Source organism: Merops nubicus, unplaced genomic scaffold, assembly GCF_000691845.1.
Source record: "Merops nubicus isolate BGI_N331 unplaced genomic scaffold, ASM69184v1 scaffold1645, whole genome shotgun sequence".
Classification (NCBI taxonomy): Eukaryota; Metazoa; Chordata; class Aves; order Coraciiformes; family Meropidae; genus Merops; species Merops nubicus.
Window position 1 is genome coordinate 59181 of NW_008610044.1, and position 25249 is coordinate 84429.

The 25249-nt window shown below is 45.1% G+C and overlaps 1 protein-coding gene across 1 annotated transcript in view; it reads right to left on the reverse strand.

The window, feature by feature from the left end:
• Positions 1-16060: 16060 nt before the first annotated feature.
• The window catches only part of LOC103773382 (calpain-13-like), a 28619-nt gene continuing 19430 nt past the window's right edge, over positions 16061-25249 (reverse strand). The window contains exons 10-14 of the mRNA XM_008940746.1: positions 24468-24525; positions 24122-24264; positions 20603-20681; positions 17636-17752; positions 16061-16164 (exon numbers count right to left, since the gene is read on the reverse strand). Of these exons, the coding sequence (XP_008938994.1) occupies positions 16061-16164; positions 17636-17752; positions 20603-20681; positions 24122-24264; positions 24468-24525 (501 nt within the window). The remainder of the gene's footprint in view (positions 16165-17635; positions 17753-20602; positions 20682-24121; positions 24265-24467; positions 24526-25249) is intronic.

The following is a 25249-nucleotide window of genomic DNA, read 5'->3' on the forward strand; positions in this document are numbered from 1 at the left end:
TAGGAATCAGTCCCACTTTCTCCCTTCCAAAATCCACTTAAGAGTTTTTTGCGTTTTTTTAAATACATTTGTGGATCTTCTAGCCTCAGTGTTTATGCAATGTAGCTGTGTCACAAGCTCGTTTTCTCCTGGAAAAGGTCTTTTGGAAGTGAAAGCTGAGCACCTCAGAGCATTCCCTGACCTGTCTCCCTTTGATGAGACCACAGAAAGTGCTGGATCAGGCCAGCTGAAAGGGTCATTAGCACAGTCTCCTGCCTCAAATAGCAGACACTATGGGAAGAATATGACAGGAACCAAATTCCTTATGAACTGGAGAGGATGCCTTTGAGTGTGGTACCCCTTGATTGATTCCTCTCCTATGAAGTTGCCCAATTTTTTTCAAAGTGCCATGAGGGTTTGGCAGCCTAATTGTCCCACAGAGATGAACCCTACCATTTCCAGACCATGTAAAGCAAGTATCTCTTTCTGCCTGTTTGAACACACCAGCACATGATTTTGCTGCTCCCGGTTCTTGTGTTAGAGAGACAATGAATGCTCTTTCTTGGGCATCTGCTCTCCACTGTCGGTGTAGGCATCTCTTTTCCAGGCTAAGATATCCTAATCTGTTTCATGATGCCTCAACCATAAGCTGCCCAGAAAACTTTAATTTTCAACGCTCTGCTCTATACCATTTTCTGTTCTTTTGAGAGTGGAAGAAGGTGGGTGCAGCACCCTCAGAGCAATGCTGGTGCTGCCAATATCTCCTCCGAGCCTCTCTATTTGTGGAGGAAAAGAATCTATTTTGCAAGAGGATTTTAATATCATCAAAGCAAGCTGTGTGCTGGCGTTGTATCACGAGTCTCACCTCCAAGATGCTTCATGTACCTTGGTCTCTTGGTTGAAAGGCTTTGGTTTGCTGTTTGGAGAGCGACTGAGTGCTGGTCTCGAAACGAGTCCGCAGTTCAATTCTGCCATCTGCAGCTCACGTCTGAAACTGCGGGAGGCCCTTCTGCCCCACAGGCAAGGTCCCACCTGGAGGTGGACAAACCACCCCGTATTTAAATAGCCTTCTCTGGGCAAGTTTCTGTGTTTAACATTTCCAGATGTGAGAACAGGAGAAACAGGGCTTTAAGGGGAGTTAATATACTGTAAAAAAGTTGAAGTCTTTACCTAATAATCAAGTAGTTAAAACATACCTTAAATGCCAAGATGAGGTCAGTCTCAGGAGAGCTGAGACTGAGGTCTCCATATCACCAGCACAGGGGGCTTATAGCTCTGTTGTTTTGCAGCAGTTCTTATCCAATGTGTCCATTTTACAGGGTGGAAAAAGTTTGTTCAAATACTTTGGCCTAGGAAACTCCAACTTTGCATGCCTACATTATTTTTGCAGGAAGACAGTTTGGAGCTTGCCCGTTTCTCCAGAGAATGGCTGCAGGTGGATTGACAAAAGTAGTTAGTAGACTTTTGTTTGAATTCATAAAACCTCGCTATCAAACAGCTTGGTAAGAGGACACCGTGAGGATTTCTCTGGCCCCCACATGCTGCCAGACCAACTCGTCTGCCAGTGTGTCCCTCTGAACAACGCAGGGATGGATCCCACTGTAACCCAGGTAGCTATCATCATACCCATCCAGGCCTCACTGCTTCACATCAGAGGAGAACATTGTGCTCCATGCATCTGGACTCCTGTATTATATATGACATGGCACATCCCTGTCATATTAATGAAGTCTTCATCTAATCAGAGCATATTTTATATATATATATATAAAAAAAAAAAGGGAAAAAAAAAAAAAAAAAATAAAGAAACAATCTGTTCCTGACCTAAAAGTTTCTACAGCTGGCTTTCTGCTGCCAGTTGCATTTGACGCTCAGGCCTTTCTAAAGGCTCTCCTGTTGTTCAGTCAAAAGTAAAAGAGAGTTTTGGAAGTCCTGGCCCCTTTTTAACTTGCTTGCTCTGCTATTCACTTCCTGTGTGACTAGAGAAAGAAATAACTCTCATTTTTCCCACCTGAGCAACAAAACCATTTCATCCATAAAGTGCTTTGAAAGCCACAAGCAGTTGTCTAAAAGCCTAATGCCAGTTATTTTTTGTCAATGCTGTGTTAGAAGTACATTATGATATTGAAATAGCCAAATGGCTTTGCTTAGCATCTCACACAAAAGCACTGTCTCAGTACCAGCAGCCTGTTCATTAGAGAAATGATTTTTTTAATGTGTGGCTCACAAATGTCTCTCATGTAGGTCAGTGGGAATGTGTGCCTGGCCGCACCGAGGGCACATCCCGGGGCACAGCCGTGGTGGTTCAGCACTGTCACATCGTTTCCTGAACCTCCCAGCAGCTTTCCAAGCAGCTTCTGGCCATTGCCTTCCTCAGGTTGGCATTTCCAGCTTGGCAAAGCAAAGCTGTTTGCTCAGCCTGCTGCCTCTGTGATGTGACCAGTGCCCCACAGCACAAACCCCTCCCAGCCTTGGTGAGGAGGTGAGTAATAAGACCTCGAAATTGAAATTAAATTGCACCAAAGTAAAAATCCAGAAATTATTTTTGCACCTGTGGTTTATTGAAAAGAGGATTCCTCTATGCCATACTCTGAGTTTGGCTTCAAAGCCAGTCCACTGTCTCTGAGTAAGCACCTACAATGTCATGCCTTCCCATCTCAGCAGCAGAGATGGAGCAGTTGCAGATCTCTGCCTTTTCTAGGACTTGCTGACATTGAATGAACAGTAAATAACACAGCTGAGTCTGTTGCCTGCTTAAGGAGTTGAGCCAAAAATGCTGTTTCCCAGCATTTGTTAGCATAAAGTTTTCAGGTAAGTTGTTAATGCCTAGAGGAAGATGGAGTTTTTAAGTCCACCATAGCATGGGGGGCAGGAGCAGAGCCTGCAAGAAACATGCTTTCCCATGGATAGGTGACCCATGGCATGTAGGAGTATGCTGAGATCTCTTAGCTCCCTCCTGGAGCATCTCTGTGCCCACCTTTGGTGCAGGAGCTTGCTGGAAGGGTCGGTGCTTGCACCAGGCAGCTTCCAGCCGTGGCACAGAAAGTGCTGCCTTTGTTTCTTTGTACACAGGCCCAACTCCAGCCCATATCTGCCCAGTTTCATACTGCTTGGGTCCCCTTTTTTATTCCTGTCACACCACAGGGTGTCCTCTTGCCCCATCAAAGTTCAGGGAGAGATTCTGATGCTTCCTTTTGGGAAGGAGAAATGATGTCAACCCCTCCCCAGGCCAGAGCAAACACCTGAATGAGCAGTTTAGAATGCTGAGTGCTACAAAGACCATTTAGAAGTCAAAAATTGCCCTGTGTTGCCTCTAATGAGAAATCAAATAGTAGGTGATAGAGAAGCTATAATGCTTAGTGTGCAATTTTGTCTGGCCTTTCCCTGGAGGCTCACGGTGTTGTATAAGGAAATGTAATTTAACTTCCAAGACTTTTCTTTTGCCACTTGCATGGACCCAAGTATTTGTGCTGTACCTGCTGTGGACAGGAAACTATAATGAAAGGTCTGATGCAATACCTGACCACTGCTGTTGGCTTAAGCTGGTATCACTGTGGCTCAGTGTTTGTGATAGACAAGGTTTTCCCAAGGTCACATGCCCTGTGTTGGTGGACAGAGCCCAGAAGAACGTGTCCACGTTCACCACAGCACGTTGCCTCAGCCTCATGTGGAAAGCTTTAGCCAAGGGACTTCAATGGAAACCAGTGACATCTGTGGCCTTCAGGTCACGTGTCCAATTAATCTTCTAACTTTGACTTCTGAGGAGCACAGCAGTGCAAGGTTATGCTAGCCATTGACCTGAACCAGGCTGCCCAGGGCAGTGGTAGAATCCCCATCCCTGGAAGGACTGAAAAGCAATGGAAATGTGGTGCTGAGGGCATGGTTTCGGGGTGACCTTGCAATGATGGGTTAACGGTTGGACTTGATGATCTTAAAGGTCTCTTCCAACCAAAATGATTCTATGATTCTTGATTACTTTTTGCTCTAGAAGCTTGAAACTGTGTTTTCTTTTGTTTTTTTTTTTTTTTTTTCAAGGAGGAAAAAAAAAATCCCTTGGTTTCATTTGAAATGGTAGTGAAAAGGGAAGCTTTCATACTAGTGCCTAAGAGAAAAAGAAGATACCTGAAAAAGAGAACTCTGGCACTCACAGCTACTATTAATCTTTAAACACTCTTCTTGCTATTCAGTAAAACCAAGACAAACCAACAAACTCAATTTCTTTCCACATCTCCTGTCACCTCTGAGCCCTAGAGGATGTGGGATCCTACTTTGAGAAAAACAAAAAACAACCAAACAAAACACTTGGCAGCTCTATAGATTAATGACTGTGTTTAGGTCTCGCATCATACACACCACTAGTAAACAAAGTACCTTCCTGCTTCTTGGATGGAAGTGTAACTTGTGTCCCTCAGAGATAAAGGGAAGGGGTTTTAGGATGTGAATTTCTAAGCTGATGGAGAAGACTCACCACTGCATTGGGCTGGGATCAATCATTACAGCCCAGTTCCTCTTCATCAGGCAAAAACCCCCAACTCAGCAGAGGTGAGGGGGGTGGGTATAACACAGAGCAGCAGCCAGAAGGAGGCTGTGCTAGCTCCGCTGTGCTGGGCTTGCTGGCAGAGATGGCTTCCCTCCTTCTGCCTCTCCCCTGGATGCCCTCTGCTCTGCTTGGACTTCAGCGACTGGAGAAGCTGCCATCCACCACCACACGCCCAGGGCAATGTGCTTCTGGCTTAAGTCATAAGCAGCAGGTAGCTGCTTGTCTTGTCCCCACCTTCAGCATCTGCTTCAGTCTGGATGTGGATTTGCCATCTGTGGGAGGAACCTTCTCACAGCCCTGGAAATGGTAACAATTATTTACACCTCCACACGCATGGAAAACACTGAGGGCACTGCAAGAGGAGGTGGTGGTGTGGTATGGGGGCATGTTTTTTGTGTCCCCTTCCCCTCAACTCCTCCAAAGCCACTTTTATGAGAGCTTGTCTTCATTCTCACCCCATAGGAATGCTGTTAAATAAGGAAAGAAGACTGGGAAACAAATGTTTTTGGGGTGTTTGTGTGTTTATACTTTGGTGCACATTCATTAGATGGACTTGACTTAAGAGCACCTAATCTAAGCTTTAACACCCAGTGGGATATGTTTGGCCTCTCCTAGGCACCATGAAGGATGATGCATTGCAAGAGAATGGAGGTGGCAGGAGTCTTCATCACTGTGCCTCGATGCTGCTCCTGTCTCACCTTGCTGTCTCTCTTGCCACTTTCAATCTCTCGAGATTTCCTATTTTATCATCCAGAGATTTTTTAATCTTGGGAGAAGCCTGACCTAACCCTTCCTTTGAATGTTTCCAAGTGTGAGGTAGCTCACAGGATGGGCAAGGGACATTCTTCCCAATTTTCACCAAAATCTTCCCACAAATACTGTGTTGTGGGAGAGCTCTACTCCACTAGGCTGCTTAGTCCCTCACATCAGGCTAGAAGATTATTTGCAGTCTGCTCAGCTGACTCACAAAGCCCATGTTATACCACCCTAGTGAATACAGATTCTATTGAGTATCCAGAACCCCTCATAAAGGCAATAACATACCCTGTCTCTCTCCGTGATAACCATTTCAGCTCAAACGGGGGAACGCTTCAGGAGATGCATTCATCAAGTGGCTACACAATTCAGCCTCTGGAGATGAAATGTTTACCCCTCTTTCTTGAATGCATTGCTTTGAAATACATAATGCTGTTTGCACAATAATCTTTCACCTTGCACAGCCAGCCTCGATACAGAGGAGTTTGTGTGGCAGCTTTGCATTTGATGCTGGATGATGTGGAATCTAATGTATGGCATATAAAGCAAGGAGATATTTCCTCGACTGGCAAGCTGTATGTGTTGTTTAATCAGTCCCAGCCTCACGTGGTTCAGTTTGGTTTGGGGGGAAGGGCATAGGCTCCCTCAAACCTTTGGGATCCCAGGAGCAACATAAACTTTCCTCAAGGTGCTACAACACAGCTTCTTCCCATAGTGGTTTAGGGAAGGAAGGAGAGGGAAGGAGCTTGGATTTAAGTCTTGCAGTACTTGACCCTTGGGGTGTGAAGAGGCTCCCCAGGGGCTCCGTGAGGAGCAGGTTGTTGCCTGCCCAGCTCTGCCAGCGGCATGCAAACAGTGAGAGACTCAGGCCAGGGAGCCTCTAGATGTCACTGCCACGCAGCAGAAATGGACCCTAGTGCCACCGTGGCCTGGGGACACCTAGCCTGGGCACAGCTGGTGGGACAGCTGGCAGCATGGCTGGCAGCAAGCACCCAGGGCAGCACTGATCAGTTGGCAGAGGTCACTGGGGAACCTGGTCTGGAAAGGCTGGTGTGTCCTTGGTCTGCCTGGGCATCCCACTCCCCAGGGCTGAAAAGGTGCTGCTACCACAGGGTGGGACCTGATGCAAGCAGTGTAGCCAGGAACTACAGGATAAGGTGTTTTGGGTAAGGAATTGCCAGGTAATGGTAACATGTTTCAGCTCCAGTCCAGCAGCAAAGAGATCCTAAAGACAAGTGTTACAGCTAAGCAGGATAGTGCCAAATAAAGCAAATAAAGCTGGTACCCCCCTACCAGAGAAATGGTCCCAACATCTGCCTGGGCATCTGCTGAGCTACTTAAGCACAGGGTAGGTGGGTCGCTCTTGAGAGTCTTTCCACCTCCTTCCCTGAGTTTGGGGTACTGGGAGAAGGACAGGTACCTCTTTGGAGGAAGGGTGACCATCTCACTGGAGGAAGCAGCAGTAAGAGCTGAGCACTTCCAGCCATGCAGGCATCCCACCAGGCTGCACACCATCCCTTAGTGTTGCACCCTTGCCTGAGAGATGCCTGTGGCCCTGCAAAGTATGGTGGGAGCATTTGCTGCAGCATGGCACACTTGCTCCCTGCTTCGAGAGCTGCACTGCATTAAGAGAGGAAAAAAAATCATTAATGCATGTCAGGAAGTGTGTGGGCTGCTCACAGCTGGGGTCAAACCCACCCTTCCCCACTTCAGCCATGCATGAGGTTATGGAATAATGTGGCCTTTTTTCCCCTTGTTTTTTTTTCTTGGAAAGTGTTATAGTTATTCTGTATAAATTGCAGCAGTTTCTCAGTGAGAAACCTGCGGCACAGCCAATAGCAGAGGGCAGTTCAGTTATTTTGAAACTGTCTGTGAACACTCCCAGTCTTCCATTCCACAAGAGCAAGATGGGTTCACTGAAGCGTGTGCACCAAAAACACAGCCTCTAGGAGCACCTGCAGGATCGGGGCCTATAGGCAAAGTGTGTGAGAGCTTCCTCCTCCATCCATCCTGAGATGACTTGAGCATGACCTCTGTTAAACAGATGCCAGACATAGGACCTCCAGGGCCCACAGGAGGGCAGTTAACAGCAAGGCTTCAGGATCTGCATCTAGAAATTATGGTTGCAGTGTCAGCTGTCACCAGTACTGTATCAAAGGCCTTCTAATGCTAATGTTTTTCTCAGATCCTACCTAATTTCTTCATCTCTTTATCCTATCTTCTATCCTAGGGAGTTCAGTATCACAAATCTCATCTGCTTCAGCTTCGACTTCTTCGCATTACCTGCTTCTTACCCTCTTGAGGATCTTAGCATCATGAAGATCTAAAAATAAAGCACTGTTTGAGGTCTTTTCTCTTCCATTTCTAATAGCAGATCCTCTCAGGTCTTTCAGACTTGTGTCCCTGAGGACTAGAAACTGATTCTCACAAAAATAAATTAGAGATGATATTGTTATAATTGTGTGAATCTCAGAGCTTTCACAAACGCCAGAAACCTCACAGGGTTTGGGCTAACATTTCAGAGCTGGCAAACAGATGAAGGTGCACGTAAAGTTGGCCTTCACAGCTTGATCATAACAGAGATGAGATGTAGAAGTTTTTCCTCTTTATCTAACATCCCACCGATGTGAGCTGCCTTTGTTTGGAACGTTGGCCCCTGTGTTAGTGAAATGTATTAAGCTTCTTGTTGCTTTTGGAAATAATAGTCACTGCTATATTATGGCCAAATCATTATTTTTCTCCCTATTGACATGTCTGGTTTTTTTCAGGCTACCAAACACCCTTGACTTTGCTTGTGGGATGGTTAATCAACAACTCTGTCACAATGATGGATTCCTCCTGAATTGTTGCTTAATTAGCTTGGTTGGAAGTATAAATCAAGTGGAATACCAATTCTTCCAACGCTACAGACAGGCAGCCACGCTCAGCTTGACAGCAGTGAGTTATTACTTTCTGCCCCAGCACAGGACCAGCACGCAGGCGCCAGGCCACAAACCCAAAGGGGCTGTAGGTTCATCCCTGAGGCCACTGGCGTGCGCAGACCGCACACACCAGAGTGAAGGGTTGGTGTGATGGAGCTGGAGGTGGGCTCCAACCAGCAGTGACTGCAGTGGTGACCACCTGCAGGGGCTCTGCACACGGGCATGCAATCACTCCTTGCATGAGAAGAGCCAGCATCCCAGCATCTGTCCACAGAGAGACAACTTATGTATCAGCAATGTTTCTCACCTGGGACGTCCTGTGTCTCCTGCTAGCTTTTAATGAAGGAACATTTCAGTCTGTGGCCAGACCAACTTATCAGAGATAAGGGTCTTTTTCTAATGGCAGAACTGCTTTCCACAGACAAGCAATTATGCATCGTAACAAAAGGAAAAGTAATACATTGTCTGCAAATTAAGATTTTTAAGATTGATCTTAATGTGCTGATCTTAACGGCTTTGTACTTTTATAGATGGGACTTTCACACAACAATAATGTATTTAAACCTATTGCCTTGAACCGTATTTTACAATTTTACCATGGGTGACTTCTGTGCAGATACAAAGATCTTGTGCCCAGCAGGTCTGAGCCAGCTTGAGCATCCCTGAACTGTATAGTGGACATCATGCAGAAGTACTTCCAGCTTTCTCCTTTTTTTTTTTAATTCCCAGGCTAAACCAAACAAGCATACTTCTCTGAAATAGGTCTACTAATACAACTTTTAACAAAGCATATTTATTTTTCCATTTTTATTTTGCCACCATTTTTATTTATCTTCTATATTTGCCAGCATTTTTGGAGAGCTTAACTAATGATTAATGATTTCAGGTGAGATTGGTAAGTCACACTTTGGAGAAGGAATCAGTTTGTTTAGAAATGATTCAAAAATATTAGAATAGTCTAATTCTACTGATTTTTCCTTTTCCCTCATTTTCATTACCTTATGAGTAAGGTATGTCTTAAGACAGCCTTAAGAGTAGGGCTCTTCAAGCTGCAGAACGAGACACTGCCATGTCGTGAGACTGACCTCATATTAGCAAAGACACAGGTCCCTTCTTTACCTTGTGATGTAGTTGTTGCTCCAGCGTGTTACATCTTGTTGCCAAAGGAGTAAATCTGCTGCTAGTGTGTGGATGCCTCAGTGGAAACTTGTGTGGAAAGTCTGGGTTAGGCACGGTGTGAATTACGTTGCCATGGCAACCCCGAATTGCTCTCATCCATCGACATCTGCATCCTTCTTTTTTTGGCATGCTCACAAATAGAATCTTCAGAGAATTTTACAGGTTTGTTGTTTTTTTGTTGGTTTTTTTTTTTTTTAATAGCTGAGTAGAATAGGTCACTAGATTCGCTTTCATCACCATGATAAAAAAAAGTATGAAAGCAGAGTTTGTGTGTGGGCTATAGAAAGGTTACAGTTATTTAGCAGATTTAAGTTAAACTTTTGAATCTGAAGAACCCCTACTTTTTTAATAACATCAGGACAGAGAAAGAGAATTCAGTTCACATAAACTTGTCTCTTCCCAGGCAATCCTGACATGCTGGTAATCTGAAAAAAAACACGGAACAATCTGTTCTACATCTCTAATATGCCTCTTCATTGCTGTAGCAAACAAAATGGAATCCCTACAGCTGATGAACTCAAATAGGCACAAGACTTTTTTCTTTTTTTTTTCTTTTTAAAAAATTTATTAATAAAAAGTTTTTTAAAATCACAAGTATTACGGTGTTATTTATGAATTATGACTAATTTTTTCAACCTTTTTCTGGCATTTACAAATGAAACACAAGCAAGCTAAGAAATAATTAAAATAAAACGCTGTCTTAATTGTTTTTGTTATCTTCATGTTGTGGTTTAACTCCAACCAGCAATGAAGCACCACACAGCCACTCGTTCCCTTCCCCTCTGGTGGGATGGGGAGACACTCAGAAGGGTAGAAGTGAGAAAACTCAAACTCATGAGTTGAGACAAAGACAGTTTAACAGGTGAAGCAAAAGCCATACTCACAAGTAAGCTAAAACAAGGAATTCTTTCACACATTCCATGGGCAGGCAGGTAGGTGTTCAGCCACCTCAAGGAAAGCGGGGCTCCATCACATGTAACAGGTACTTGGGAAGACAAACACCATCACTCCAAATGTCCCCCCACTTCCTTCCACTTCTCCCAGCTTTGTATGTTGAGCATGACATCATATGGTTTTGGAATATCCCTTTGGTCAGCTGGGGTCAGATGTCCTGGCTGTCCCCTCCCAGCCTCTTGTACACTCCCAACATACTCGCTGGTGGGGTGATGTGAGGAGCAGAAAAGCCCTTGACTCTGTGGAGCACTGCTCAACTATTTCCAGCAGAAATCCAACACACACAGCCCCATACTCGCTGCTATGAAGAAAATTAGCTCTGTCCCAGCCCAAAACAGCACACTATGTGATAGACACTCCTTCTACAAAAAAAGGTCTGATTCTATTCTTATTTGCAGTGGAGTTAATGGAGCTCTTCCTGTGTATTAACCAGGAGAACCAGCTGTACTATTTACAGGAAAATGAGAGGAGATTATAGTCAGCACTTCCAGCTTGCCCAGACCATTCAGTCCCACCAGCTTGACCATAGATCTCTTTCATTTGCTCCTCTTCCATCTCCAAAGCAACTCCAGTTAGTCTGAAAAGGACTCTTCATCCCAATATGTGAGTACCATCAAGCATAAGCAAATATCCATAGGAAACCTGGCTTCACAGCGGTTTTTGAAGGATCCCATGGGTGGCTATTGTATTGTCCTTGGGCTGTGTCCTACTGAAGAGGAGAAAAACCACCTAAAATAGAGGTAAAGAGACTCACTCAAAATACAGACAGCTGAAGGTCAGCCTTTAAAAATCACTAACGAGAAGAATTTTTCCAACAGAACTTTTTCAACAAATGCCAAGTATGTTTTCCCACATCGCTCACAGTTTGTTAGGCTCTAGTTTAAAGTTTCAGTCCTCTGAGGAGCCCCTGCTATGACTGGCCCAGTCTCCTGCTGCAAGTGGCTCCTAAACTGTTCAAGTGACATGCTTATGAACACTCTACAGGCAGAATTTCAACATTTACAGGCATAAAGTGAAAATTATGATTAATTACATATTTGCAGAAGTTATGATCAGTTTATGAATGATTCATGAAAGGATAAAAGAAGACTAAATAGACTATGAATATCATTTGCAAGCAATAATTTCAGTAGCTTCATCCCCCAAAGTGAGGTCCTTCTAGTCTCCTATTTACCTAATGATAGTCTGCAGTGCAAGGGGTGGGTGCTGTGCTGTGAATAACCTGTTTCTACACCACAACACATCACAATACAGCTTGGCTGTGACAAAGGGAAGGTGCACTGTCTAAAGTTCTCTGAATGCAAAGGATAGACTTTCAGACAAATAACTGTGTGCAAACAGAGCTCAGAGGAGTGAAAGCATCACCGTGTTGACTGGTGAAACCCATTTCCTGCTACAGAAGGATACAACTAGGAGCCAGGATGGAACTAGGAGCCAAGATAGAAGGACAGGTAGGAACAAATGCTGTCCTGGAGCCAAGGATGAAATAGATGGATCCATCCCTGCTTTGGGTCTGATTCTACCATGCTTTCTTCCTGGGGGAGTGTAATTTAAACCTTGTTTATACATTTCCCCTTTCAACTTCTCACCAAAGCTGGCATCCAATGTCAACTGCCTTTAGAAACAGGATGCAAGATACCAGAGATGCTCTTCATCTATTATTCATTATAGTCATTCCTGCCTATAGAAAGTCTCATCTGGATGCTGTCCCTAGATTTCAATGAAGGTCCTGTGTTTTTTTTTCTGTTTTTCACTCAATTTTTGAACTGGGTTGATAAGGGAAGTGTGTGACTTTGCCCAACAGTGCCTCGTGAGTTCCTGAGGTCAACCACAATACAATAGCAGGAGGCTGCTGGCTCTCCACTGCACATCTCTAAGGACTGGGTTTTCTCCCTGTTTGTTCCTCGGTGCCCAGTGTCTGGGACCAGCAGTAATGCTCTACCATTGCAGCTGGCAACAGCTGCATCCCAGTGAGTTAGTAGAAGCTTGATGGCTGAGGTGGTTTATGGATCTATGAACAGGACAAGTTTTGTAGGAAAAGGCAGAGTCCTTCATGAGGATCAGATAACAAAATTGGAAAGTCCAGATCAACTTCAGGGCAAAAAAAGCCCTTCTCCAGGCCTGACATAGAAGGAGCAAACATCAAATGAAGCACAAGGTATGGAATGTTGTACAAAGGTAAACTAAATCTTATAATTCTGTTAAAAATGTGAAATCAGACTCACCAAGAAATTTGAGTGACCTCGTATCCCCACCCTCTACTTGGCTTTACATTTGCTGCAGCTATGTAAGATATGCAGGAGTATATTACGTCCCTCAGAAGAAGACAAAAAAGACAAGTTCTGCTACCTGATGTTGAAAATTTATTACCTCTGGTGGGAACAGGGGGCAAGTGCCTAACTGAGCCATTGGTGGTCTGAGCACCTGATAAAGCCATCAGCAATTCCCCAGAAAAAAATAACCCAAAGTCCACTTCCCTTTGCAGCCCTCTCCAGCCCCACTCATGCTGCAGCTGTCCTCTTTCTTTCACAACTCACCATAACCCAGGATGAGTTTTCTGTAAGGCCTCCACTCACATTCACAGTGGCTGCAGCAAGGTCACCCACCCCTTTCTCCTCAGTATGTATAGTACTAAGGAGATCTTACCAGCCACACTGAGCTCTGACATCTCTTTAGGTGTACATAACAAGAGTCAGCCACTGGGAAAAGAAAAAGAAAAGGTGCATTTAGATAGTGATGTCACACTAAGTCTTCAGATATGTCTCTTGATACCTCCAGGCTGTGACCCAAAGACTGTGGTATTATTGTCCTGCACAGAATAGTTAAGGAGGTTTGGAACTGTCTTCTTCTCTTTTTACAGTTCAGACCCAGGAACACTTTCCATATGTTGTGTTCCATGATAAATTACTGCAGCAGCAGCAGGAGCAATTGCTAGGAAAGGCTGGCACCAGCGTGATTCCAAGTGGAAGAGATAGCGGGCTCTGGAAACTTGGTTATCCCACAGGCTATCCCATAAAACAGGTTCAGGGCCTCTGTTTGGAAGCTCTTCTCAGGTCTTAGTGCAAAACAGATGTAACGAACTACAAGGCACTGAACTAACCACAGAGTGTACACAGGAGCTGTCAAGATGGTAAAATGTTTCTTTACAAAATCTTTTTAAACACTGTGTTGTCAAATAATAGTCCCCAAACTGATAAAATGCAGCACTCAGGCATATCACTATGGAGCACAGCAGGATTTTTGTTCAGACTAGCTGATAAAAAGTTTGATGTATCTCCATTCAGCTAGCTATCCTTCAGGCTGTGCTTTTAAGACAAACAGCAGCAGCAAGCATTTGTCTGCTATTTCATTCTTAAAACCAAGGTATTTTGCAATTCAGAAGTAACAGATGGGGCAGTAAGAAATGAGGGCAGGGATTTCTTTTTTTTTTTTTGGTCACTTCCTCAAAGTCTCTTTGAGCAATGTTTCCAGCAATGACAGTCTGGGGTCGGTAAGGGAAGACTGCTTTAGACATGGATGGCCACCACTGAGCTGTGCTCACCCTTGCAAGGCTGTGTGACTGGGGCCAGGGAGCCCCAGGGAAACACCTCCCACCCATTACGGACATCAAGCCAGCCAAATCCTCATCACTGTTGGTGTCAGAGGCAAAACCTCTAGCAACAAACATCATACATCATTTTTAACTTCACCCTTCTGCTAACATACTCAACGGACCCACTTTGCACTGGGAGAGAAGAGAAGGAAGGAACATTCTTACCTCCATTGCTGTCACCAAAATTTGTGATCCGCCCTCTGCTAAGTTTTGAAATGCATCTAGGAGTAGAACAAAAAAACCTCGTGTTTCATGACAAGGAAGCCAGAATGCGACACAGACAAGCACACAAGTCAAGGCAATCCCAAGCATAAGTACCGTCCTGTCAATGAGTAGATTGAGAGCAACCCTGCAGATAAGGACTTGGGGATATTGGTGGATAAAAAACCAAACATGAGCCAGCAATGTGCACTCATAGTTCAGAAAGCAAAGTGCATTCTGGGCTGCACCATAAGATGTGTGACCAGCCAATCGAGGAAGGTGATTCTCCCCGTCTACTCTGATCTGGCAAGACCCCACCAGTGTAAGAAGGATGTGGACTTGCTGGAGTGGGTCCAGAGTAGGTCCATGGAGGTGATCAGAGGTCTGGAACACCTCTCCTGTGAGGACAGGCTGGGAGAGTTAGAGTCGTTCAGCCTGGAGAAGAGAAGTCTCCAGGGAGACCTTATAGCAGCCTTCTAGTACTTAAAGGGGACCTACAGAAAAGATGGGGAGGGACACTTTGTCATGGAGTGTAGTGATAGGACAACGGGTAAAGGGTTTGAGCTGAAAGAGGGTAGATTAAGTATAAGGAAGAAATGCTTTACTGTGAGGGCAGTGAGACCCTGGAACAGGTTGCCCAAGAAATTATGGATGCTCCACCACGGGAAGTGTTCAAGGCCAGGTTGGATGGGGCTTTGAGCAAACCCATCTAGTGGAATGTGTCCCTGTCCATGGCTGGGGGGTTGGATTTTTAAGGTCCCTTCCATCCCAAACCATTCTATGATTCTATAGTAAGGCTGTGGCAGCTGAGGAAGAGAGCTGCAATCCCTGTGCTGGGATGCTCTGCTTGGCTCAGGTGTCCACCCACACTGCCCTGCTGAGCCACATCTCATGCATACAATGTGACTGTTGTCATCTCCTCTCATAATTAGTTTCAATTGTACCTCCCACCTGAAAACTGACAGCAGAACGGTGAACTAATAAAACACATCTTCCCACAGGGAAATTTTCTGTTGGGCCTTTTCCATCCTCCCTGGCAGTATGTGATCACAGTGTACCCTAAAGAAAGTGATTCTCTTCAAGTTATTAGTATGCCTCGCAAGGCTTTTCCAGGGAATACAAATGCAGATCCTGCTGTTACTCAGCTAGAGTTTGAAATTAACATTGCTGAAAGTTTTCTGACACAACACTCTGCCATCAGAAAATTTAAATCCATTCAAATATTGATATTCTATGTGCACATTTATACTGCAGTGTCTCTAGGAGAAATGTTCAAACCCAAGTGTTCGGATAAAGTCAAAACACAGTATTTGGAGTCCTTTTTATTTATTTTGAAATTGCTTTTCTCCTAGAACTGTGCTGGTGTAAACAGTAATAAAAAGTGGAGAGAAATTTAAGTCTGTCTGTCCTTGAATGACATGTTTCTCCAGTAGCCTATTTTCCATCCTGAATGGAAAAAGCATTATAAGATCATGAATGTTTTGAGACATGCCCAACTTTAGACAAAAGAGACAAAGAGACAAAAGCTCAAGGCTGCTGGGACCAGGCCAGAAGGGTACGTTGCTGATTTGCCCTTTAAGAAGTAACCAGAGCTACCTCTATGATCCAGAGCAGAAAGAAAGCAGCAAGGAAAGCTAACGATGAACCATGGAAATCCCTATATTCTACCCAGTCCCTTCACAAGGTTGTATTTTCAGGGCTGGACTTCAGCCCAGAAGTCTTTTTAGGAACAAATGGCAGAGCTGAGTTACCTCCTCTGATCAGTAAAAGTGCCCCTTTACTGCTTCATTAACTCCAGTTAAACAGAATTTGCAAAGAAGCTGCTGCTTTTGGTTTGGGTCTGATCTCTGGCTATCTTGAAAGGCTGAGTAATGAGTTAAGTGGGACAGATTTTATCTTCCCTGCTGCATTCACATCATCATAAAAGTGGACTACCTTTTATTCCCACTTGGCACCCTTATCCTCGCCTGTAACAATCTCATTCACAATGAGGTGAAAAGTTGGAGAAACGTATTCCACATTAAACCTCTGTAAAGTGATAACTGAAAGGGTTGAGAGCATTTTAAGACATCCATTACAGACAGAAATGAAATTTCTAGAGATTTCTTTCGACATGGATGTAAAGGAGTTGTCTTTACACTGGCACTTAAAATGTAAGATTTTTTTTTTAAATACCTCTGTGGTACTAATTCCATCATTTTCATCTACAGCAAGTGACAAGTATAATAGCAAAAAAAAATCCAGGTGTTTACAAGTTATCTGTTTTTTTAATGAAAGAATTAAAATCAGGACACTCTCTGACTTGCTGAGCTCTTTCTGCTGTACTCCCCTGAAATGGGATTTTAGGCAGTACTGTGTGAGCGGATCCACTGCCCACTATTGGCCCAGGGAAAAAAATGAACACTCATTTCCACATGCTCTTGAAACCCAGCTCACTCCAAAGATGAACTAAACTGCTGCAACAATGTTCTAGCACATGGGTCACAATTGCTGTGTTTAAATACCAGTACTTCCAGTCAAAATGTTTGTTATTAGAGTAATAAAAATTACGCTTTTGTAAATCAGAATTCAGTTTACTTTTAGGCAAAGGCTTATTTACAGATAGTCCCTCCTTGCAACTGCAAGACAATAGCTCAGCAGAGCACATGAATTTGTTTATCCGCTGAGGAGCATCTCAGACCTTCTCCTTGCCAAAAAAACTGAGTGAACTTTACTGAAGTTGGTGGGAAAAACATCTCTCCAATTAAAAAAAAAAGTGCCTCCTCTGCTGTGATTCAAACTTGCCTGACTATTAATCAACAGAGAAAGCCTTCCACTTTTCCACTTGAGATGTGTTGCCTCATTCCTCTTCACTGGGTATGAATGCATGCAGTCTCCTCTCAGTGGTACCAGAAATGCCCCACACCACTCTGGAGGAAGCTCTGCTGTGGATCAGGAAGCTCAAGCTTGTGTGGAAGGCCACCAGCACAAAGGCATGTCTTGGTTTCAGAAAATGAGTCTCAGTGCATAGGGGCTCTGAGGACAGCCTGCAGAGGCCAGGCTAAATCCGTGCAGCAAGAAAGGACTGGCAGTTCAAGAGAAGCTCTGGTTATACATTACCACTGCTCCTCAGTAGGGAAAAAAACCACAGGGCACTGTGGTGCTCCTGCAGCCCACAGTCATGTGGATAAGCTCTGGGGCAGCTGGGGGCTGACCTTCCTTCTGGCTCCTTTCAGCAAAGGCATCACAGTATTCCCAGCTGCTGCTTTCTCTCTGCACTAAACCTCTCTACCTGCCAGTTGCTCCTGTGCCTTGGAGATAAATTTGGCTTCTAGAAAACAGGCTGCCCAAGGGGATGCCTGGACCATGCCAGGACTCCAGGCAGGTTTGTTGTTCCAAGCTATGCTGTTAGACATACGTTCTCATCGTGCCTCGCCTTGTGTCCCTTGCCTCCTGCCGCTGCCCTGAGCCTGGCTTTGCGAGCTGCCCTGCTGCCACACCCCTGCCCGAGCCCGGCCCGGCGCTGGGACTCACAGGTCATGGTCTCAAGGCGCAGCATGCAGCAGACGAAGTCGGAGAAGCCAACTCTGCCGGCCCCATCGCCGTACCGCATGGCCAGCAGCCGCAGGAGCTGCTCGTCAGCTGCCAGACCTGGGGAGGGAAGAGCAACGACAGCGCCGGGGACACCCTGCGGGGTGATGGACTGGCTCTGATGGCCTTGTGCACCCTGAAAAGACTCTGGGGCCCTCCCTCAGCCCCCCACCCTGTCACGGCAGGTCTCTGCATCCCTGGGCAGCAGCTTGCTTCTCCCCAAATATAAGCATCGAGGTAGGGTGATGGAAGATCCAGGTCCATCTAGCCGCCTACTCAAATTGTGGCTTAGGTCAGCAAGAAGGAAACACTGAGTTAACTCATCTGGTGTTACTTTGATTTGCCTTTTTAGCTTTTATTAGCTATAAGAAAGGGTGATTTTCTTTGGCTCATGACTGTTAAAGTCTGAGTGTAACATCTGCAATACCTCTGGCCCTTTCTGCCGAACAGGGAGATATCGCATGATCGTGCTATTATTCAGTATAGCATGCCTGGGATTCTTAATTTTTACATTTTCTCGTCTATTAGGAAATGGTGAAGGGTGCATTTCTTTTTTTATTAGCTGATTATTCAGTATTTGTGTCACAGTCTGTTTGGATGGAAATTGGTATTCAATTGAATGAACAAAAATTGCCTTTTAGAATGAGTCTTTTATTAGTTAAATAAAACTACCCTAAATGTGCTCACTATGTAAGAGGAATGATTTAAATATATTTTGTACTAAGCTGATTTGCTAAACAAAGGAGAAATTTTCTGCAGAGAACTGAATGGATAGCTTTGGTTTAATGCTCTCTCTGAGATTTCAGGAAAGTCTCATTTGTTCACTCCTAGATTTTAGTGGCTCAGCTGGAAGAGAAGTAACTTCCCTGCTTTTTCAACCAGCTCTAAACTTTTCAGTTTTAAGTGAAGTCATCATTGAACTAAATTAGTTGAACAAGTTAAAAAGAAGGAAATGGTTTCTTTACACTGTGTAGGGGGAGATACAGCCAATGGAGGTGGGTTAGTACATCAACAAACTGGTTGCATGAGCCTAGTTGGAGGTCTTCAGCAGAAGACACAATGCTGAATATTTAAATCATGGCAATACATTTAGGCTTAAGATAGATTTCAAATTAAGATAAATATGATTTTAGATTTTTTTTCCTAGGAGGAAAAGTTAATAACAAAAAAAAAAAAATTAATGAAATTTCTTCTTTGATTCTGGTTTTAAGCTGCTGCCAAGAACCACTGTAGTAGCAGGCAATGAATTCTAATCTCATTTTTAACCCTTTGAAGGTAGTGGGAACTCAGTCAAGCTCTCTCTGGAGAGCAGATTCCAGCAAGCATTGCAGTGCTGCTTACATGCTACAATTATGTCTTACCCTAGTAAAATATGAGCAATTTGGCGTGGTCTGTCTGGGCTATACTTGCTCTGAAACCTTCTCACCTGGCAATGTCTCTCAATTAACCTCATCAACAAGAGTGAAGTGTCAGTCCTCTCTGTCCCCAAGACGTTTCAGTTACATGCTGTTGCTTATTTGTAAGATTACTCCCCAGGCCTTTTGTCTGCTGCATTCCTCGCTCTGGTTTTAGTCAAGCTTTAAAATACAGGCATGTTTCTTAAAATTAGTTTGATGCAGTCAATATTGCCAGTGAGGAGTTTGTAAATACACCAGGCCAATGCTCCTTCATTTCAGGGCAGCAGGGTTGTTAATGCAGCTAGCCTGCCTCACTTGGCAGAAAGTTTGACCCATCGCTATTATGCTTTGAAGAATGAGGACAACAGTGAAAATCAAGCACAGACTTCAGTGTTCTGCTGGGTAAGCCCTGAACACTTCAGGGAACAGCTGGATAGGAGCTGTGTTTAGATACATTAGTGCCATTTCCAGAGGTAGCACCAACCTCCCAAACACCTTCTGGGGCTGTCCACTCCTTCCTGCTTAAAAGCTAGGATGGGGGTCATCCTAATGCAAAGCCAGATTCAAATGCAGCTCTCTGGCTCAGAAGGCAGCAACAATGAGCTTCTAATTTTCTTTTTTCCCCCACTCAGAACTGCTTATAGCCTAAGATGTATCGAATGTGCTCATTAATGGTGCCTTTTTTATCTCTTCAGATAGCTGCACTGATTTTGCTGCCAGGACTTCTCAGTGTACAGTATTCCTCCCAGTTTTACACTTTAGCACCTTTCTTACAGAATGGACCTGGCAGTTTCTCCTTTGACATTTGGCACATTAGTGCTGTGCTCCTCAGACAGATGCTAATGCTCTGTCCACCTCACAGCAACAAAAAAATTAAACATACCTCCCCTCACCTCATGGCTTCCATGAATAGCTATTCTGCACTAGATTCCTCCTGGGTACAACACCCCTCCAAGCTCCAGGTAACCAAGTGGGAGCTTCTCTACTGTATGGTTTTTAAGAAGATTGCTGTCTCTGAGCTGTATTTCATGCACAAATTCTTTGGAGAGATGTTCCAGCTAAAATGCTTCACTCTTATGAAGGGGTCCTATGTACTCACTGCAAATTTCAGCATTCATGTAGCCAACAGAGGTCAGTGCAAACTAAATAAATGTCTGTCACTGTAGCTTTCCCTTGCAGACTTAGTCACTGCCCAGGAGAGAAAGTGCAGGAATTGGGTGCAAGCATTGACTGTCCATAACCTAGAGAGACTATGGGTAAGCTCTTCTGCAAGGCTCTGGCCGGTTCTGCCTCTCTGCTGGCTCCCCAGCTGCAGTGCCAAGGGTTTCTCTCTGAAATGAGCTTTCTGTCTCAATGCCCTAAAACAATGCAGATCTCGGAGCAGAGCTGTGGTCTAACTGGCACCTCTGTGCAATCCAAACCACTTTCTCCCTGAATTTTTTTTTTTTCTCCTCTCTCTTTTTCATCCTTTCCTTCACTGCCACAGGGACAAGAAAGGGAGCTATGGACGTACCTGCTGTCTGTATCGCGCTCTTCAGTTCAGATACATCAAGAAATCCAGAATGGTTCCTGTCTGCCTTGCTGAAGATATCCTAAAAAACAGTGTAAAGGTAGATTTCAGGGCTCTATAAGCATTCCCCAAGTTTATTGCTTCATCTAATTATGTAGGAGGCTTTCCCTCCTTAATAAATAGGCTGCAAAGAAGTTACACAGATGAGATGGGATGACTGTGACAAGGGAGACCCATTTCCAGAAGGCTCAAACAGTATGTGACTGTGTAAGCAATCCCACAGTTTTGGGTGGATGGAAGCCTTTTTGCTAACTTTCCCTGGTTTACATGTGCAGGCAGCAATGGGAATACTCACACCTCCACTGACAAAAAGACATTACCAATAACATATGAGATAAGCCAGGAGTCCTGAGTGCCAGAATGATGGGGAGGTCATCTTTCCCAACACACTGTTGAAACCCCACAAGCCACACTTGTGATGTTGTTAGTGGAAAGAGCACGACTGCTAGATGAGGAACTGGCACCCCATGTCCTAGATGGCCTCAGACCACCTCAAGAGGGATGACAAAGCAGAGCCCACCCAACCCTGAGGCTTCAGGAAAACTTCCTATCCTGTACCAAGACTGAGGGAGAAGGACCCAACAGAGAGAACCTTCAATGCATGCCTTGGCTCTGAATTTAGGTGGGTTCCTAAATAGCAACCTACTGTGTTTGCTGCTTTCAGACCTAATGCTTATCCTGGAGCAGACGTTTGTCCTAGATAAACTTCCATTGGATCCTACACATTTCCACTACAAACTGCAGCAAGAAGTGACACTTTTCAGATTACTCTGTTCAAGAACTTCTTTCAGCTGAGAAAGCTTTTTTAAAAATTTCCAGTGGTGGCACATAAACAGGAATTTCCATTGGGTTCTGAGTCTAACTGACCTCCCTACCGTTCTCCACTTTCCCCTCAGTATTCCCAGCGCTAGAAAAGCCTTGGCTGCTCATTTGGAGCACCTTACACAGACCGTTGCTCCCTGAGCTCTCAACCTTTACATGAGAGGATGGAAATGTGTCCCCCCCATCCAGAGCAAGGAACCTTTGGAGCATTTTTATCCTCAGCGCTTTGATATGACAGAACATCTGCACCCTGCTGATGCAAAGTGCAGTGTCAGAGGAGAAGAGGGGGATAGGGAGAGGGTCCCGTGTACCCTGTACTTCATGAGACTCCGCCAGAGGCTCCCGAACTCCCGCAGCGTCAGTCGCCCGTTCGAGTTGAGCTGGGCATTCAGTTAAGAACGGAACTCTTAATGGAAGTTGAACCTGGCTGTCTTTGTTCCCAAGGATGCTGCCTTCACGTAAAGAAAGACGTAAGACATGGTCTCTTCTGTCTGTTACATTGTGTGGAGAAAGCCAAGAGCTTTTCTGCTCTCAGTTATGCTTAAAATCATCTTCTTTGGCACATTGTACAGCTGCTCATACCTGTGCTCACAAACAACAAAAGGTTTCTATTATACAGTGCCTTTAACCACAAGGGAACCTGTAGTGATTGCTTCAGTTGACATTTAGCTACCGAGCACAAGGGGCCCTGTGGATGAAGGTGACCCCATACTCTAAGCTGTGTGTGCACATTGCCTTCCCCCTGTACATGAGGCAGCACAGGGTTAGCTCTGGCTGGATCCTCCTGGAGGAACAGGCACTGAAGGCGCCAGGAGCATGAGGAGCTGATCCTGATGCCTGCTGTCAGAAGGTGGCAGCAGCCTTTGAGCCATGATATGCCTCACAGAAGAGAACACTTCACCACGAGGGATGTCAGCAGGCGTTCCCCAGGGATGCTCAAAGGTCTATGGCAGTGGAACTGCTCCTCTCCACACACCACCCAGGGGTCCTGGGCAGACATTCAGCACCTCACCTCATGCAGTTGGGATGGTGAAAACTGCCTGAAAGCAAAACTGATTACCAGTGAAATATAAGCAGACAAGTGCCACTGCCATGAAATCTGAGTGGAAAAAAGCTGATCCTGCCTTTAAAGGCCAGGATAGGTCAACACTGTACGTGGGATGCATGCAGCTCACACAATGAAAAATTAATCTTTGATTAAAGCTGAGAAGTGGCTTTGTCAGTTCTTTGCATGTGCCACACATTCACAGCACCTGCAAAGCCCAGGAGGCGTTTTGGAAAGGGGGAAAAATTTCACTGCCTAGATGCAGAAATCTGGAAAGACAGAGGGGCTTCTGCTCATTTTTATTCATTCCCTGCCAGTTTATAAAGGTCTGAAAATGTCTCAAATTTATTTCAAGGCATGGAAGAAAAGAGACAGTAAGCAAGCAAGGGGGAGAAAAGACGTGGGAAAGAATTTGTTTTCATCAAGCAGTCCTCTTGTCCTACAACAGCTGGCAACGTGTTTCCAGTGTTGTCCCATTAACAGTAAAAAGACTGCATGATCCATACAAATAGGGAAGGTACACTGGAAAGGATGAATCAAGTGCCCGTGATTTGGCAGTGGCCGTGCTTCTGCCCCTAACAGCAGCTTTGCAGGCAGTGCTAGGAGTGTTGGCTGGTAACAGAAGGTTGATCCTCACCTTTCAGCAGAAACACCAGAGCCAGGGCATGCATGGCAAAGTCCCTGATAGACTCTGGGACAGTTATTTATTGAGGACCATGGCTAATATTTACTTGCAGGTTCTCACACAGGGACACTCGGCTCAGCCATAACTCAAGGCAAGGATGGGCAGCACTGGGGAAGTTTATTGCGTCTGTTGAAAGGATACATCCATCAGAGCTAAAATGGCTCTGCATGCATCAAAGCTGAATGTTCCTCCCAGGCTGGTCATTTCATCTGCAAGGATGGACAAAATAGAAGGAATCAGTGAGAGTAAGGGGGTTAACAGAGGCATCAGGCCACCATTCGGAGGGAAGGAGGACACCAGTCTGAAGACTCACATAGCTAAAAAGCCCCAGATCTGGCTCAGGTTCTTAAACAGCAGGAAGGGATATGTGCCAGGCTGAGGTCCACTGAGGGAATCTGGCATGTCTCAGACATCTCTACTGCTCCCTTGCCCTGTTTGGGCTCACAGGTAGCTAACTCTGCACAGTCTCTACCCACCTACCTGCCCTGAAGGAAACTCCTTCCTCTCAGAATAAGGATAAGGGAACAAGTGGTAAGAAAGTCCATTTATGCTGAATTAGCAAGTTCTAAGCACTTTGAGCCTTGTGCATGTGAGTTGGTTTAAGCCCTCTGGCTGTGACCTTTTCTCATGCTCTTTTCAAAGTGGCGAGGTTAAGAGAGCTGGGAAATGCTGAAAGCCAGCTTGGGGCATCTGCAGAGGAGCTATGCAGGCCAGGGCTGAACTGGAAGAAACTGGGTGACAGTGGGAGGCTCAGCTCCCTGGGGCACTCACTGGTGCAGCCCAGCCAGGGTCTGAGCTCCTGCTGCAGCTGGTGGGGCACTGAGCAGGAAGGGGTGCTCATGAGGGCTGCAGGGACATCCAGAAGGAGGGCAGCATGGGGTAGGGTGGGTCTGGGAAGCAGAGGCTGTACCTTAGCAGATGGGGAGGGGGAGTGGAGGGCAAATTTTGGCTCAAAGCAGATGCACAGCATTGCTGACAGCCATGCATTAAAAAGTCCGTTAGCAGCTCGTTTGGGTTGCACTGCCTTCTTCATGTGAATATTATTCTGATTTTCTGTTAAAAATAAAAGCAAAATGTTGTGCACGTAAAGGAATCCTGGTGGAGGCACTTGTCATTCTTCAAGATCCAACAGTGCAGTAAGCTACACTGAGGATTTTTTGAGGACCATCAGGACACCACTAAATCCTCTGTCTAATTTGCACTAGACTAAGGATAAGGAAGCACCAAAGACATTAGCTGGGTTGTAAAAGCTTTACCTTGAAGGATCACTTCATTAAGGAGTTGTTGCAGCTGCAAGGCATCAATATCTGAGCCCTAACGTAGAATAAAGTGCAAAGAGAGGTCTGTGAGTGTAAAGTTTTCTTTTGTGTCACTTTTGCCAAAAACTTTTTTTACTCATGCTCTGTGGCAACCAAGAAGGACCTCTGCTTATATCAGAGGAAAAGCTGCAGCCCCTCTGGAGTATAACAAAGCCCTCCACACTGCTGATCCACTCATTGTCCTTCCCTACAAGGGTCTCCAGGAGAGTTACAGGCATTCCCATCACCACGGGGTATTTTCATCAGTGATGGGAACAGCTGCTGACCTCACCAGCCCCTGTCTGGGGAGCTGCCCATAGGCACAGCAGGCAGCTGGGTGGGCAGGCTGGGAGCACAGGCACTGCTGCCTGCTCCCCTCTCAGCTATCCATCAGTGAACCTCCCTCTGGAGACACTCCCAGGGTATTCAGCGTGGCAGCCAGTGTTCATTTCCACCTTCATGCATTGATGTAACTAATAACTGCAAGAGGTCCATTGTGCCAAGACTTTTGGCAGTGACTTTTTTTTGCTCTTGACTAAGTCAAGGAATTCTTTCTAGCAGGTTATTAAACTATTAAAATCATCTCTTGTGAACACATTGAGTTTGGCTCTGAAAGAGCGGGAATCAATTACTCAAATGCTGACTGATGTCTGGTTTCCAAATGTCATGAAGGCAAATGGAAAATTATGCTGATGAGAGGGGGGAATACCCAAGGCTTTCTAATTGCTTTCAGTAAATAA